This window comes from Phyllobates terribilis, unplaced genomic scaffold, assembly GCF_046119375.1.
Source record: "Phyllobates terribilis strain yellow unplaced genomic scaffold, ASM4611937v1 Scaffold_5__5_contigs__length_657084704, whole genome shotgun sequence".
Taxonomy (NCBI): domain Eukaryota; kingdom Metazoa; phylum Chordata; class Amphibia; order Anura; family Dendrobatidae; genus Phyllobates; species Phyllobates terribilis.
The window spans coordinates 126,085,201-126,101,569 of record NW_027362765.1 but is presented as its reverse complement, the minus strand read 5'-3'; the positions used below and the strand labels follow the sequence as shown (position 1 = coordinate 126,101,569).

Here is a 16,369-nt window from a genome sequence, read left to right as displayed (position 1 = left end):
GTAGTTATTCCTAAGAACTTGAGGTGTTCTGAACCTATAGAAGGTTAAAACTTACTGACCGATGTCTTCTTATTTCCTAGGCAATTCAGGTGAGAAAGGAGACAAAGGACAAGTTGGGCGAGGCATTGATGGACCACATGGTGATCAAGGAGAGACAGGTATAATCATTAACATAATGCACAATGTTGCACTAACAATTTTGCAACATATGGAGTTCTCACACCATTTTTGTATCGCTACAACAAAGTGGACATCACTGGTGGAGGGACGGGGCGTGGCAACCCTCTCTCGCCAAATTATGAAGAACAGCAGTGTTCTTCCCTGACATTCCCTGACGGGAGTAAGATTTGTGGCAAGGCGCACACAAAGGCGCACGCCACTTGTCTGACAGTCTTGATTCCTTAATGACTCAGGAGCATCTGACTCCAGAACTCCTCCTCATCAAGACTGGCGTGAACAACACCGGTCTTGATGAATCGGGGCCTAAGTCTTTATTTTTTGCATAATAATGTGATTTATAAATGGATCTTTGCTATATTTTCAGGTGCACAAGGAGTACCCGGAACAAGCAGAGATGGGCGGGATGGTTCCCATGGTGAGCCTGGTTACCCTGGTGAGCCTGGAAGAAATGGTGCAATAGGTGCTCAAGGAACTCCTGGAATATGTGACACATCCGCTTGCCAAGGTGCAGTCTCTGCAGGAAAATCTGGCTTCAAAAAGTCGTAAACATCACAATGAACATAGAGAAGGAACTGTCTATTTAATACAGCACTTTCCTGTATGGAAGACCTTCCTCTAGAAGACCTGCAAGGAGGTAAACCTTCACGAAAACCAAGAATGGAGTTGTGTACCAGCTCCACCAAAACTGGAGAATATCTGAATTAAAGTATTCTAGACTATGATTTTTTTATTTTAAAGCTCACTATTACCCTTTCTTACCCTTCCGGACCTACCCTAGCCCCTTCCTCATCTTTCCTTTCGACCATGTTTCCTTGGCACGCTGCTCACCCTTTATGTCAGGTTCCAAGCTGCCCACCCAACAAACTGAGACCAAGGAAACTCATCCCTCTTGCAGTCTAGCGTTGTAAGTGTACATAGAAAATTCCACAGGAGGCCAAATGGTTCTATTTTTACATCTTGAAAACCCTACTCCACCACCTGCAGTGTGAATGAGACATGTTGTTATCAACCCATCTCCGAGACCTAGACGAGTACTGTATGATGTGTTGGAAAAAATAAAGAGTCCATTTTTTATATCATGTGCATTTGATGTCCTATTTTAGTGCACTGCCCTAACATATTGGACAAAATAAATGGCTGCAAACTTTGTGAATATCAGCAAATCAAAGACAATTAGTATTTATTTTGGTGACTTGTATGTACAATAAAGCCTATTGCTTCATCTGATGTAATGACTGAATAAAGCCACTTTCACCACCCGGAAAAGAACTGGTCAAAACATTTGGAATTTATTAACAACCTTTTAAAAAGTAGATATTGTCCATCACAGCAACAGGGATGGTTTATTATATATAAAGATTTCATCACTATTTCTACTATTAATACCACTACTCATCAATGCCTTTAAAACGTGAACTATCTATTTTAACAATATTCTTGGCAGAATTTTTAAAAGTTGACTTATCTTCTATTATAGGCGAGAGTATGGTACCCATGGCAGTTCCTATTTTCCCTGTTCAGCAGACTGTGAGCAAACTCAACAATGTTTTCTGGAACTCACTGCAATAATCCCAATGTCCTAGAGCAGAAGTTTCCAATCTGGTGCTTCAGATCTGGAGTACCAATGGTTTGAGAACAGTATACCAAAGGATTACAATGACATTTTACTTCGATATTAATCAGTTTCTAAAGATGGTATGTGTAACATGCCCATAGCAGTTCCATATCTAGTGAACCAACAGCAACACAGATTGAAAACCCTTTAAACCCCTATCACATTTCTGTCAAATAAACCAAGTATTAGTACTAATATCTTTTGAGACTAAACCCATTGTGCTATTACAATGGTTAATTGTCCTTGAACAGTGCCTATTGAGACCAGTTCATCAAAGACAGATGTCAAATTACTCAAAGGAAGGGAACAGTATACCCTCTAGATGAGATTGGTACCCACAAATATATTGTGTTTGCCCATTTGAGCTAATATATATAGTGACTGACTCTACTATAGAACGACTATATGCCCATCTGTACAGAAACTGGACAGTTAGGCAGGATGTCATAACACAAATAAAGCAAGGTCTGTGACTGTCCTGCTATATCGTACTGTGCAATCACCAGCAAGCACTTCCCATTGTGTGTCATTAGACTAGCAGAACAATGCCTATCTTCTGATCAATACAGCTCTATGTGACTTAACTAAAGGCTGCAAAGTAAATCTGCAACCAGTGGCTCTTGTTAAATTACAACTTCTAGCATGCATGTGACTATCAATGCATGCTGGGAATAGTGTTTTCGCAGTAGACTGTAAACCTCTTGTCACAGACCAACTGTTTTAAACCATGGTAAAGCCTGACCACCTGGGACTTTCCCATAAGTCAAGTGGAAGAATTGTACTGAATTTTCTATCTTAGACTCAAAGGGATTGTCCACTAATGGGCAACTCATCATTAATGGCCCCAGAGCGCTGCATAAAATAAAAAAAATGTATATTAACATCCCAGACTGGCGCCGCTCATTCACTCTGGGCACTGGTTCCCCAGCTGGTATCGTGACATTAAAAAAAAAAAAATGCAATGCACACACTGTTGGGATTTGTCTCCACTTGCTGGTTGCAGTGGTCGTTTCATGACGATTAGAGTCTCAGCTGTGTCTTGCAGTGTTCTATAGAGCGACGCAGCTGAGACTCTAGGTAGCATGTGACTGCATATGTGCAAATTGCATACATGCGGTCACGTGACTACTACAGGAATCGGCAAGCGGAATCGTATCCTAAAGATGTGTGAATTACAAACCATTAGGATTTGGCAAGCTGCAGTGAAGATTTCCCTAGGTGTGGACAACCCCATTAAAGCAAATAACTATAGAGAAAAAAGAGAAAAACTGCTCCTGCAATTTACGCTAGATCAACATTTCTTCCTAAAATCACACACAAACCTGTAGATGTCAGACCATAAGTAGTAAAATCCAATATTCTGACTGCTTAATTATCCTGAACACCTACACAGGTAATGAACACCAAGTGACAACCACTATAGCAACGCATTTCTAGCTGTAGAGGATGTAACGCTGGATTTTTCTGAGCCTGAATGTTATAAAAGTCTGTCATCTGACACCATCAGCTTCCCTATATGAAGCAGTGAGTCTGGTGTAATGATGAGCTGTGGATTTCCTCACCTGTGAAGGGAAAAAGTCAGAAGCAGGAGGGAAGGATGAGCCCGCAGCTCATGCATACCACAAACCTACAAGAGATGGCAGACACATTATACTAACATAGCTGAAAAAGTGTCCCAGGTTGTGGGGAAAGAAGCTGATAACCTTTATGGACATAGTAATGAGTCCAAATAGTGGTTATCACCCAGATAGGACTGCAAGAAAACCAGAAAATAGTTGTATAGGATATGAAAAAGGGGTTAATATCTCCAGCTCCAGGTTATGTTCTTGTAAAATTTGTTGGAAATAATTTATAATAATACGTGTAGTACATCACAGACTGAGTTGCATCAGTCTTTGGTAAAATGTCTTTTGCTCTCCTGTGTAGTCCAGGTAGTCCTATACAAAAGATGTCCTCCAGTGCTGAGCTCCGGTCACACAACCTACACCCTATAATTGACATCCTGGAAGGAGCTGCTCCCGGCTTCCTCTTAGACTATGCCACTTCTCGCTCCTTCTGATTTGGAAACTTTCAAATCGCCTTCATGTTCCCCCACAGCCTCAAACTCCTGAAATTCAGAATAAAGAACCATAACCATCATACTCAGATAGTAATATATTAAAACTGCAGCTGTAGCAAGAAATTCTGCAAAACTCAATTTTTTCTGCCAAACTGTTCAAATTGTGGTAACATCTTCAGAAAACCCTACAGGGTAAAAACATGTGACAGTCAAGTACTGACAGGGAAATGTCAATGGCTGGGAATAAAGTTATATTGTGACCATATTTTAGTTCTAGCTGTAAAGTCCTTATTCACATTAGAAAAAAACTATCCGAACACACCCATCTAATGTATAGCGGTCTCCCAAAAATCCCCTAACATTATCTGTGGTGGGAGATAAGGATCCGGCTGTTGGAATTTCAATGGCTGGTTGTCACGCTAGGAATGAGGAGAACCCAGCGTATAACGCCGGGAAAAGGGGAGGGAGCCCTACAACTAGGGAAAGGGAGAGTGGAGACCCCTAAACAGATCTAACGACAAACCCTGACTCCCCTATAGACCCTAAATAGGTTCTGCACCTATCGCCGAGCAGGAAACCTGGCCCTGGCTAACCCTAAGGCTAGGCTTTCGGTAGGGGCAGCGGGAGGGGTGAGCACTAAGTCAGCCCGACTACAAACTAAAGTACATACAGGGGAAACAGACAGGGGAATACACTAGCTCCAAGATGACACCAGAGAAAGCACAGCAAAAATCCATGAAGGAACTATAAGGTAATTCCAGTCGACTACTAGAATCCCAGGCCTGAATAGGTAAAACACTTAAACACGCTATCACCAGAAACTCTCTGAGGATCTGAGTGTATTTCAGGACACAGCAAGGAAGTGCTGATTAACAGCAGAAAGGTGAGGCTACCTCAGGGTCCTAAAGTGAAAGATATAATCCCCAAGCAAGGTGAGGATCACCGCTGGGTCCTAAAGAGACAGGAATCATAAAAGGATCTGGGAAATGTTTGTAAGGCCAAACGCAACGACCTTCTACAGCCAGACACCGTATGACTGTCTGTCAACCCTGACACACCCGTGACAGTACCCCCCCCTCCTACGAGTGGTCTCCAGACACTCAGGACCAGATTTATCTGGATGAGAGGCATGGAATGAACGAACCAACCTAGGGGCATTCACCTCCAATGCTGAAACCCACATCCTTTCCTCAGGACCGTAACCCCTCCAGTGCACCAAATACTGAAGGGAACGACACTGAAGACAAGAATCCACGATCTTCGATATTTGTAACTCTAAATTGCCATCAACCATGATTGGGGGCAGCAAGGGGGAGGACTCAAGAGGTACCACATGCTTCTTAAGCAGAGACCTGAGAAACACATTGTGGATCCTGAGAGCCTGAGGTAACTCCAGACGAAATGCTGCTGGATTAATGACAGCGGTTATTTTCTAGGGACCAATAAACCTGGGTCCCAGCTTCCAGGAAGGAACCTTCAACTTGATATTCCTGGTCGACAACCACACAAAGTCATTCACACTTAGATCCGAACCTGGCGAGCGTTTCCTGTCATCCATATGTTTGTATCTGTCTCCCATGAGTTTCAAATTATTCTGAACCCCATGCCACACAGAAGAGCGCGACAAAGCAAATGCTCCTCCTCAGTAACTCCTGAAGCCCCTGCACCACTAAAGGTACCAAACTGCGAATAAAAACCGTATGCACCAAAGAACGGTGACCTGCCGATATACTCTTGGTGACGATTGTTTATAGCGAACTCGGCCAACGGTAAGTAAGATGCCCAATTCGGCAGGTTCTCGGAGACAAAACACCGGAGGTAAGTCTCCAAATTTTGATTTATGCGCTCAATCTGTTCATTTGACTGAGGATGGAAGGCAGAAGAAAAACATAAGTGCACCCCCAGTCAAGTACAAAAAGCTTACCAGAATTTAGAAACTAACTGGGTCCCCCGATCTGACACCACATCGGAAGGAACCCCATGAAGCTTCATGATCTCCAGCCAGAGTCTTGGCATTCAGAAGTGCTGGTAATGCGATGAAATGTACAAACTTACCGAACCCATCCACAACTACCAAAACCACAGTCTTGCCTGTAGACACCGGTAAGTAGGAACAGGAATAGGCAGCGGCAGAAGAGAACCAGACGGACGAGTATTTGATACTTTACAACGCGCTCAAATACTACAAGCAGACACATGATCAACCACATCCTGATGCAACCCCGGCCACCAAAAACAACAGGAAAGGAGGTCCACAGTTGCCTTACTACCTGGATGACCAGCAAGCACAGAGTTGTGATGTTCCCTAATTACTTTACGGCGCAGATTAGATGGCACAAACAACCTCCCCGAAGGACAGGGGTGCCCTCCTGATCCTCTAACACCTCCCCTTCCAGGTCAGGGTACAAGGCCGAAATGACAAACCCCTTCTGCAAAATAGGGACACTACTACTAGGGAAGCTTCGGGACAATGCATCAGCCTTGATGTTTTTAACCCCTGGACGGAAAGTGACAACAAACTTGAACCTAGTAAAAAACAAAGACCATCTAGCCTGCCTAGGGTTGAGACGCTTAGCAGACTTGAGATATGACAGCTTCTTATGGTCCGTGATAACAGTAACAGGGTGGACTGCCCCCTCGAACCAATGTCGCCATTCCTCGAAAGCCAATTTAATCGCCAAAAGCTCTCTATTACCCACGTCATAACTTCTCTCAGCCGAAGACAGCTTCTTGGAAAACAAAGCACATGGAAGCTATTTATCAGGGGACAGACCCTGAGACAACACAGCCCCAACCCCCACCTCGACGCATTAACTTCAACCACGAAAGGTTGAGAAACATCAGGTTGATTAAGTATAGGTGCTGTGGCGAAACATCTCTTTAAAGAGGAAAAAACCTGCTGGGCGGCATTCGAACAATTAGAAAAATTTTAAAAAAAGTCAGTGAGGGGTTTCACTATTATCGAATAATTTTGGAAACATTTCCGGTAAAAATGAGTAATGTCTTCAAATTCTCAGGATGATCCCAATCAAGTATAGCACGGATCTTCTCCAGATCCATGCAAAAACCCAACGGTGACAACAGGTACCCCAAAAATTGCACCTCATGGACAGCGAAAACACATTTCTCCAGTTTGGCATAAAGTTTGTTATCTCTTAAAATCTGTAGTACCAGTTTAACATGACCCTGATGTGTCTCTAAATCAGGTGAGTAAATCAAAATATCATCCAAATGGCCCACCACAAACCTCCCCACTAAATGGTGGAAAATATCATTTACGAAATGCTGGAAAACCGCAGGTGAATTGGTGAGACCAAAAGGCATAACCAGACTTTCGAAATGCCCCTCAGGGGTACTGAAAGGAGTTTTCCATTCATCCCTCTCTCTGATTCTAACTAGATTGTAGGCTCCCCTTAAATCCAATTTGGAGAACGCTTTAGCTCCCACAATCTGGTTGAATAAATCCGGAATCAAAGGAAGAGTATACGGATCTCCGACGGTAATTTGATTCAATTCCCGGAAATCTAAACAGGGATGGAGACCCCATCTTTCTTCTTAACAAAGAAGAACCCTGCCACCACGGGCGAAGAAGAGGGTCTGATATGTCCCTTCTCCAGACTCTCAGCAATGAAATCCTTCATGGCTTGTCTCTCAAGGCCAGAAAGATTATACAGTCTGGACTTGGGTAGTTTAGCTCCGGGAATCAGTTTAATGGGACAGCCATACGCACGATGAGGAGGTAAATCCTGACACCTTCTCAGAAAATATGTCCTCAAAACCAGACAAAAATGCAGGTAAGGTTTCCGTAGAGACAGCAGAAAGAGACGTGCTTAAGCAGTTTTCATGACAGTAATCTCCCCATAATATAGGAAATTGGGTGCTCACTGTTTAGTTGGTGGTCAGCAGTAAATGTGAGTAATTCAATAGTCTATAGTAACTCCGGCACTCAAAAGTGATGTAATTCAAATATTTTATTCAAGAAATTTAAAAAACTGAAAAAATAAGCTAGACCCAAGTGGAAGCAGATACGTAAATCAACATTTCGGCCTATAATGGTCTTTTTCAAGGTATCTGGTGGCTGTCGGATCAAGTTATACAGAAGTGCGGTCTCTGAAAATGCCTACAACAGGAGTGGGAAGGCCATCCAGGACATAACAAGGAATTACCGTACTTCATAATGAAGGGGTCCCACCCTCAGTCTTATATCATGTACAATCTGTGTCAGACATCTCTGAGCAAGTGGCGCTGAGTCGATAGCATAAATGGGGATGGACTTAATTAATGTACAGCAAGTAAGCCCAAGAGTTCTCACAAACCCAGCATCAACCATGCTGACTCCAGCTCCACTGTTCAAAAACATAGAAATTTTCTCATTCCTGTTCTCTAGCACCACCTCTGCTGTTAGGACAAACCGAGAGCTGCGTGTATAAGACAAACACACACCCTGATTATCTATCCCCACACTACAAAGGGTCAATCAAGTTCCAGATGTTCCTTTTTGCTTAGGAACCGAGGGCCAGACCACAATAAAATGTGGCTTTTTACCACAAAAAAAAACATCCCCCCTTTTCTCTTGCGGATTTCAGGGGAAATATGCAACGCAGTAGCTCCCCCTAACTGCATGGGCTCCTCTAAATACATGAGTACAAGTTCACCCCCAGACCACCCCCCGGGAATGGGGTGTTGCCCCAAAAAAGGGGTCCCGGAGAAGGTGGTCTCAATCTCCTATCTCGAAGGTCGTCTACCTACGCGTATAGCCAACGACATGGCAGCCTCCAGGGATCCAAGGTTTTCGTAAACTGCCAAAGCATCCTTCAAACTTTCTGAAAGACCCTGACAAAATTGGCTTCTAAGACCCGGGTCATTCTACTTGGTATCGGTTGCCCATCTACAAAATTCAGAACTGTAAGTCTTCGCTGACCGATCCCCCTGCTGAAGGCGACGCAGCCTGGATTCAGCCAAGGAGATTTGGTTAGGATCATCATAGATGTGGTCCAGAGCCCCAAAAAAATCCTTCAACTGATTGGAGGCAAGAAGAGCCTTGTGGCAAAGAGAAAGCCCAGGACTGAGGATCTCCTTGTAACAGTGAGATCACAATCCCCACTCACTGTTTCTCATCTCCAGAAGAGTAGGGTCAAAGCTTAAAGTATAATTTACAAGATTCTTTAAACACTAAAAATTTGTCTCTACCTCCTTAAAACCTGTCTGGGAGGGCAATTTTGGGCTCAAGCTGGACCAGCCTACCTGCAGAGTCCCCAACATTAGGAGTCTGCAGCCGCTGCTGTTAAACAGCAGATTGAAGGTCGGCTATCTCCAGTGACAAACTCCGGAGCCGCTCTTCCAGCACCGAAACGGGATCCATAACAACACAAAAAAAAACAACAAAAAAAACGAAAGTCAGGTTTTTTTAAACTGGCAGGTGATAGCCCTACAACTAGAAAAAGGGAGAGTGGAGACCCCTAAACAGATCTAACGACAAACCCTGACTCCCCTATAGACCCTAAATAGGTTCTGCACCTATCGCCGAGCAGGAAATCTGGCCCTAGTTAACCCTAAGGCTAGGCCCTAGGTAGGGAGTGGGAGGGGTGAGCACTAAGTCAGCCCGACTACAAACTAAAGTACACACAGGGGAAACAAATAGGGGAATACACTTAGCTCCAAGATGACACTGGAGAAAACACGGCAACAATCCACAAAGGAACTCCAAGGTAATTCTAGCCGACTACTAGAATCCCAGGCCTGAATAGGTAAAACACTAAAACACACTATCACCAGCATCACTTTCTGAGGATCTGAGTGTATTTCAGGACACAGCAAGGAAGTGCTGAATAACAGCAGAAAGGTGATGATACCTCTGGGTCCTAAAGGGAAAGGTATAATCCCCAAGCAAGGTGAGGATCACCGCTGGGGCCTAAAGAGAGAGGAATCATAAAAGGATCAGGGAGATGTTTGTAAGGCCAAACGCATCTACCTTCTACAGCCAGACATCGTTTGACTGTCTGTCAACAGTGACACTAGTTCTTTTATTTGACAGGGAAATAGACCACTTACAGAAAAGTCTGGCAGAGGTGTTTGGCCCAGTTCCCATGTATGGTTAAGTTGGTAGAGATAGCCATCTACTGACTCGATAGTCTGACTAATGTGTGTGGCCAGCTTCAGGGTGAACACATCAAGTAGACATCTTCCATAATGAACAGCTGCAGAGGTGGACATATCATTGGTGCAATCTGTGCAGTCGCACAAGGGCCACTTCAATCTCCAAAGCAGCAAGCAGCTTCTGCCAGTCACATTATTGGACTACAAAAGGCCCATATGTTGTTCCTGTACAGGAGCCCTCTTCGGTCTGTGTCTGCCCCTGCATAGCTGAGTTATCACACCTCCCCATGGCAAGAACTGGAGCGGTCGGTTATTTCTGACCTTTTTCAATGTGTCCCCGTGTTTCTCCTGAATATAGTTTAGGAAGGCCGTGGTCCACTGCAGTGTGGTCGCCTTATCTGTCTCCACTGTGCAAAATGGAACTAAATTGTTCAACTCATCGCAGCATACCCTTATTCTGCGTCTGTGGAAACAGAAAGAAGATTATGAGGCACAGAAGCATTTGGGTCCTCAGAGTCTGAATGTGGTGACCATCTCTGTACTACTATACTGTGTAGAATATGTTGGGAGTTGTCTTTTTTTATTTTTTAATAAGATTAAAGAAGGAGCCATAATCAGACTGTAGTCCCCACATCGGCACATGCCCAGTAAAGAGGGACTCCTGCAGAACTGGCCTTTTCAGTGGGAAAGATTTTATAGCTCCTCTGATCTTATGCAGTTTCGGGGAGGAGCCTTTTTTTCGAAGACAAAGATATTAAAACTGTATTAGAGTACAGTACAGACCAAAAGTTTGGACACACCTTCTCATTTAAAGATTTTTCTGTATTTTCTTGACTATGAAAATTGTACATTCACACTGAAGGCATCAAAAGTATGAATAAACACATTTGGAATTATATACTTAACAAAAAAGTGTGAATCAAGTGAAAATATGTCTTATATTCTAGGTTCTTCAAAGTAGCCACCTTTTGCTTTGATGACTGCTTTGCGCACTCTTGGCATTCTCTTGATGTATGTGATACTGTATGTGATACAATAAATCCCACAGCTTCACCTGCGGTCTCTCTCCATGCGATTGTGTCTCTCTCTGCGTTGGGACAAGCCAATCTGCTTGCTATCAGACACCTGCTCTGCAGTATTTCCCTGGGTAGGTATCCAGGGCGTCCCTTGGGAAGTGTTTCTAAGGTCACTCAGAACTCTCCGCTCCATATCGCTTCCCAATTGTTGTATGCGGCTGCGGCTTCTTTTCTTTATAGATTGCTTTTCTGTAAGGGAAGCCCAGAGTCATATAAAGGGTCGTCTTGTCATTGCCAAAATTATCACAACACGAAAACCTGAGTTTAAATATAACTCTGGGCAAATACTGAAATGTTAGTGTTTGGTTGTAATTATGGAGTTATATGCTTTCAAATAAAGGCATACAAAAGACAAACTGTGACCCATTTGTCCTAGAAGGCAAATCCAGCACCATAATGAGGGCTTATTGTGATCTTTGTTTGCTTTCTTCTATGTATGCTGCCGCCTCCAAAGTTTCAGTCTGAATGAGGTTCACGTCCACATCAAGACCTTAGCTGAAGCCTGCACAGGTCATGGCCACCCAACTCTGCTGTCACTTGCAAAGTGGGAAGCCATAAAAAGGCTTTTCTGGCTGTACACTGACAAGCAAAAGGGTAACAATGTTTTGAATTTTGACTTTCAGGCAGTGTGCCCACGATGCGTTTTTCAAGCGTTTACGCTGCGGAATTTTCGCAGCGTAAACGCTTGGGAAACGCTTGATAAACCTTCCCCCATGGTCTCCAATGCATTTCCGCACTTTCAATGCCCATGCTGCGGATTTTTCCGCAGCGTTTATGCAGTGCTCAAAAATCCGCAGCATGTCCATTAATTTTGTGGAAGCTCTGCGTTTTTGCCGCCATTGACTTGCATTAGAACGCGCCAATTCCGCAAGACTGCATCTGTACTTGCGTAATTGGCGCGCTCTAATGTGCGGATGGTACCCGGGCGTGGAGGACAGGAGACTCTCCTCCACACCCAGGTACCATTAAAAGCTGTAAAAAAAGAATAAAATAAAAAATAAAGATTATATTCACCTTCCGACGGCCCCCGGACTCCTTCCCTGTGCTTGCCGACAGATCGCGCAGGACTGAAGGACCTGCGCTGACGTCACAGTCATGTGATGGCAGGTCTTTCAGTGCAGCGTACCGCGGTCTTTGGGGAGCCAGGAACGAGGGCAGCAAGACTCGGGGGGCCATCAGAAGGTAAGTATATGTTTATTTTTAACCCTTCTCTCGGGTCACACTATATAAATCCATGCCGTTTGCATGGATTTATATAGTGTGACCTAGTTGTCAAGCACTTTTCCAAGTGATGCTAAAATCGCTTGGAAAGAGCTTGTCAACCCGCATGCGGAAATGCCAGTGAAGAACGCTTCACATCCGCATGTATTTGGCAGGAAAAACGCATGTACAATCCGCATGTACAATCTGCATGCGTTTTTTCTGCCAGGGAGATGCAGAAATGCTGCAGAAATTTTCGGCTTCATTTCTGCATGGTGGGCACATAGCTCCATATCTCACCATCCACTACAGCTTTTACCGTGAGACTACCATCATTTTCTAGACAATCGTCTTGGCTATCTCATACATAAATTTGACTTGCAACTATTTAGCATATGATTAGTTATGCAGATTATTGCCAGGTCACTGCATTGTTACTGTTTTGCTCCTAAAAATCTAAATGTTAATTTATAGTATTTTGTAAATCCACCTTTGGCTTTTAACACTGCTTGAATCCTTCAGGGCATGCTCTCAATCAGATTCAAAAGTCAAACATTGTTAAACTTTTCTCAATGTATATGATCCTCTGGTCATCACAGTTGCACCTAATATTGGTAGTCTGCTCAGAAATCTCACCTTCCACTTTAATAAGGACCTCCTCGGGAAACAGATTTTTTTGAGAGGTCAAGGTTTGCTTTGCTGATTCAATGTCTTGCTGATAACAGAAAGAAAAGTCTCGGGACAGAGAGATCTCCTGGTTCTTTGCTGCTTCCAGTAGGGGACAGGATGCCCCACAATTCTGAAAGGAATTCGACTGGAAAAGAATATTTAGTCAGTGCGCAGTTCGTGCTTCCCATGGCACTTACTGAAGAGGACTGAGAATCACCTGTGTAAGGTGGGGATCAGCGTTTCTCACAGGAGTTGTGTTCTGTAAGTTGAGGTTTGGATTTACCAACTGAAGTGTCGATAAGGCGGCTTTATTTTTCACTCTGCGGGTCCATTTGCCTGGTTGAGTTCCTATGAGCTGTGAAGGTTGGCGGATAATGGTCACCAAACTGCAATGTAAGAATGGAGAAGCACAGTGCAGTGTATTTGCCGTCTTAGCTGTCACAGAAGTAAAATCTGTACAATTTGTCCAGCTACCTACACCATGAGCAACACAAACCCCAGAAGAGAACTCCCAAGAGACCCATAATAGAATGAGGTCTCCGTGTACCGTCCCATCTGGCAAGTTTGAACCTACACACAGCCGCCAATCAAAAAAAGCAGATCTTTAGATAGGCCCCTGTGAATTATATTTTCTAACAATATAGTGGTCTCTTTGTGGTAAAGTAGTTCAGTGAGGCCCAACTAACCTTGTTCTACACGCAAGTACCAGGCAGCATATCACATCTCAGCTTTCTGGTGACTTATATGACATTAGGGCAGGGGTCCCCAACTTGTAGCTCGAGAGCCACATGTTGCTCACGGCCCCGCGATGTGTGGCTCGCGGCTGCCTGCCAGCTTGATGAATTCGCACCAGGTGTAGCATACAGCTATTAAAAGCAGATCTCTAGATGGTGATTTTGTGTGTAGCCTTGCACAGAAGAGCAGATCTGAATGGGGGTAAGATAGGAAACCCTGGAGCTTGGCATACTGCCTTGGTGTGATTTCAGTGGAAAAGTTTTGGCTGTTATTATACTGGTAATAGGGGGCCCTAGCTGTCACTACTGTGAGTGGGGCAGCATAAGGCTCGCGACCCCCTCTCAGAGCTAAATGTGGCTCGCGACCCTCTTTAATAGCTGATTGTGGCTCTCAAGGTCAGAAAGTTTTGGGACCTCTGCATTAGTGGACGTTTCCCAAAGAAGCTAGTTAGATCCAACTGAGCAAAAGTAAGCCACAAAAATAAAAATCAGACACAAAAAATGTAAAAGAAAATATAATAAAATACACACTTGTTTGCGGTGACACCGGATTCTGACACCTCCGTACACTTGGGTACATCTGTAGGTAAACGGTTAAATATGTCCTCTAAACGAACACGAACCGTTGACTTCATTCTGGTTTCTGACAAGCATCCTACATTCTCATTTTCCTTATTAAGCTCAATGTCACTAGTCGGCTTTACTCGCTTCAGAACCGCCTCTAAGGAGTCGCCCCTAGTGTTATTGGGGTGTTTTTCATTCATGTCACCACTAGGGGGAGGTAAGCTGGAATCGCTGTGCATCATCATCCTCAGTTCCTGAAAGTTGACATGTGCTAAGGCTTGGTTAGTATGCACAGTGTTATTATCAGGGGGCTGACATACCACTGGGCGGCCGGTCGATGGATACGGAGGAGCACTGGGCAAATTACTGGATGGAAGGAGATGGGGGCTCATCCTTGTCCCTGAATCCCCCTCATTGCTCTGAGAATCTACATGGGAACACAGGAGCTGCTGCAGTTGGGTATATTCCATTTCGGACAATGCGACCATATCAGCAGCAGCATTATATGAGGCTTCTACATTAACCACGTCCTCGCTGACACAGGAGGAAGATGCGGCGGGGCAGCTAGAAGCTGCAGTATGTGCTTGTGTCGGCCCAAACATAATATTGGGCAGAAATTGTTATAAAAACGCCAAACTATTATTGACCCGCATCGTCAGTAAGCACCCAAATCAGTAATCAGCCAGGGAAAATAAGGAATAAAGGGAGATAGCTGCACTGCACGCTATAAAGCCCGATTAGTAAATTCAGACAAAAACCTGAGAAGACGCTGTGGCAAGTACAAAGCCCCAAAGGCTCAAGGCTGCGGATTATCACCACATTATAGCATGAGAAGAGGAGCACAAACTACAGGGAGGCGCAGGAGTATCCGCGGGGGCGGGGCAACAGCAACTGCTCTCAACCGACGCCAGTGACGTCATCGCATAAAAGGCGCAAACACCGCCCGCAGTCTGCCCGCCCGCCTGTAAACCCTGATGCTCGGTCTGAGGGAGCGGGAGATGAAGCCGGAATCTCGCACTTCACTGCTCCCGACACATTCTGGCCGTGCGTGAGGCTCACACAGTACTAGAGGTCGGAGCTGGGTGAAGCCGACGTCCGCCCACACTCACCTGACGTAGTGGCGTCAGCCCACGTGACTCAGCTACGCACGTCTCTCTTGGAGAAGAAGGGCGCCATCTTGTTGGTAGGCTCCGCTGATGTGACTGTGCGGCTTGTTGTCTCGCTGACTAGGACTGTCTCCTACTTATCTCTCTCTGACGTGAATATCGGTAGAAGAGGCTGCAGTTTCTTCTCTGAGGCTGTAGGGGGCTCCCTCAAGTTTTGCTTTCAATAGAAACCCAAGTTCTAGCAATAGTTTAGTTTAAGGAAAAATCACAGCAATAATGTTCCCTAGTTGGAAATTTCCTCCATTAATTTCTTAATATTATTTTAAAAAGTGCACCATGCCTGTCCATAGAGTGTGTCAGGTACTGCACCAAAGCCTTATTCACTGGAGAGCCTAGCTGCAATACCACAGCCAGCCTGTGGGCGGGAGTAGCGCTGTTGTAGGAAGGAAGCAGCCACACTCAGTATTTGGTCAGTATTTTACCTCAGTATGTGTAAGCCAAAATCAGGAGTGGAACAATCAGAGAAGTATAATAGAAACACGTCACCACTTCTGGATTTATCACCCACTCCTGGTTTTGGCTACAAATACTGATGTAAAATACTGACCAAATACTGATCGTGTGAACATGGCCTTAGGCTACCTGTCGCATGTCCAAAGTTTCCTGGGTGTCACCGATACACCACACTGCAACACAAGTGAAGGGGGTCACATTGCAACCGCGACAAGCAAGTCGCAAGAAGTCCAACCGCGTCAGATTTTTTGCGACTGGCTTGTCACAGCACCCTCAAGATCGCAATGCTACTCCAGTCACTTGTATACCTAGCAAGCTTTGGCCGCGGGACAGGTAACAAGCCCAAAGTTGCCGTGTATCCCCAGCCTAAGACCACGGCCCCACTGTCAGTATTCGGTCAGTATTTTTTCTCAGGAGTGGGTGATAAATGCAGAATTGGTGACTTGTTTCTATTATACATTTTCTCTGATTGTTCCACTCCTGGTTTTGTCTCCCACACCTGAGAAAAAGTACTGACTGAATACTGACTAAATACTGATAGTGGGGCCGTGGCCTAA

At 44.6% G+C, this 16,369-nt stretch overlaps 2 protein-coding genes across 2 annotated transcripts in view; one reads left to right on the top strand and one right to left on the bottom strand.

Annotated features, from left to right (window-relative positions):
- Positions 1-1,335, top strand: part of COL9A3 (collagen type IX alpha 3 chain) — a 55,854-nt gene extending 54,519 nt beyond the window's left edge. The window contains exons 31-32 of the mRNA XM_073681044.1: positions 81-158; positions 545-1,335. Coding sequence (XP_073537145.1) covers positions 81-158; positions 545-726 — 260 coding nt within the window. The 3' untranslated portion in view covers positions 727-1,335. The remainder of the gene's footprint in view (positions 1-80; positions 159-544) is intronic.
- Positions 1,336-3,824: 2,489 nt separating this feature from the next.
- TCFL5 (transcription factor like 5) lies at positions 3,825-14,681 on the bottom strand. The gene is made up of 6 exons (XM_073681043.1): positions 14,161-14,681; positions 13,113-13,281; positions 12,863-13,040; positions 11,005-11,215; positions 10,272-10,413; positions 3,825-3,902 (listed from the first exon to the last, which is right to left on the bottom strand). The coding sequence occupies exons 1-6, from the start codon at positions 14,679-14,681 to the stop codon at positions 3,825-3,827; spliced, it is 1,299 nt and encodes a 432-aa protein (XP_073537144.1).
- Positions 14,682-16,369: the final 1,688 nt, after the last annotated feature.

Bases quoted from the DNA above. Each gene is read 5' to 3' on its own strand.
- TCFL5 (XM_073681043.1), bottom strand. From the start codon at position 14,681: ATGGTCGCATTGTCCGAAATGGAATATACCCAACTGCAGCAGCTCCTG. The intron at 13,282-14,160 runs GTGTGTATTTTA...CTTACATTGCAG, and splicing joins TCCGGTGTCACCGCAAACAA to TTTGGTGACCATTATCCGCC. The intron at 11,216-12,862 runs GTGAGATTTCTG...CTTCCCTTACAG, and splicing joins GGTCCTTATTAAAGTGGAAG to AAAAGCAATCTATAAAGAAA.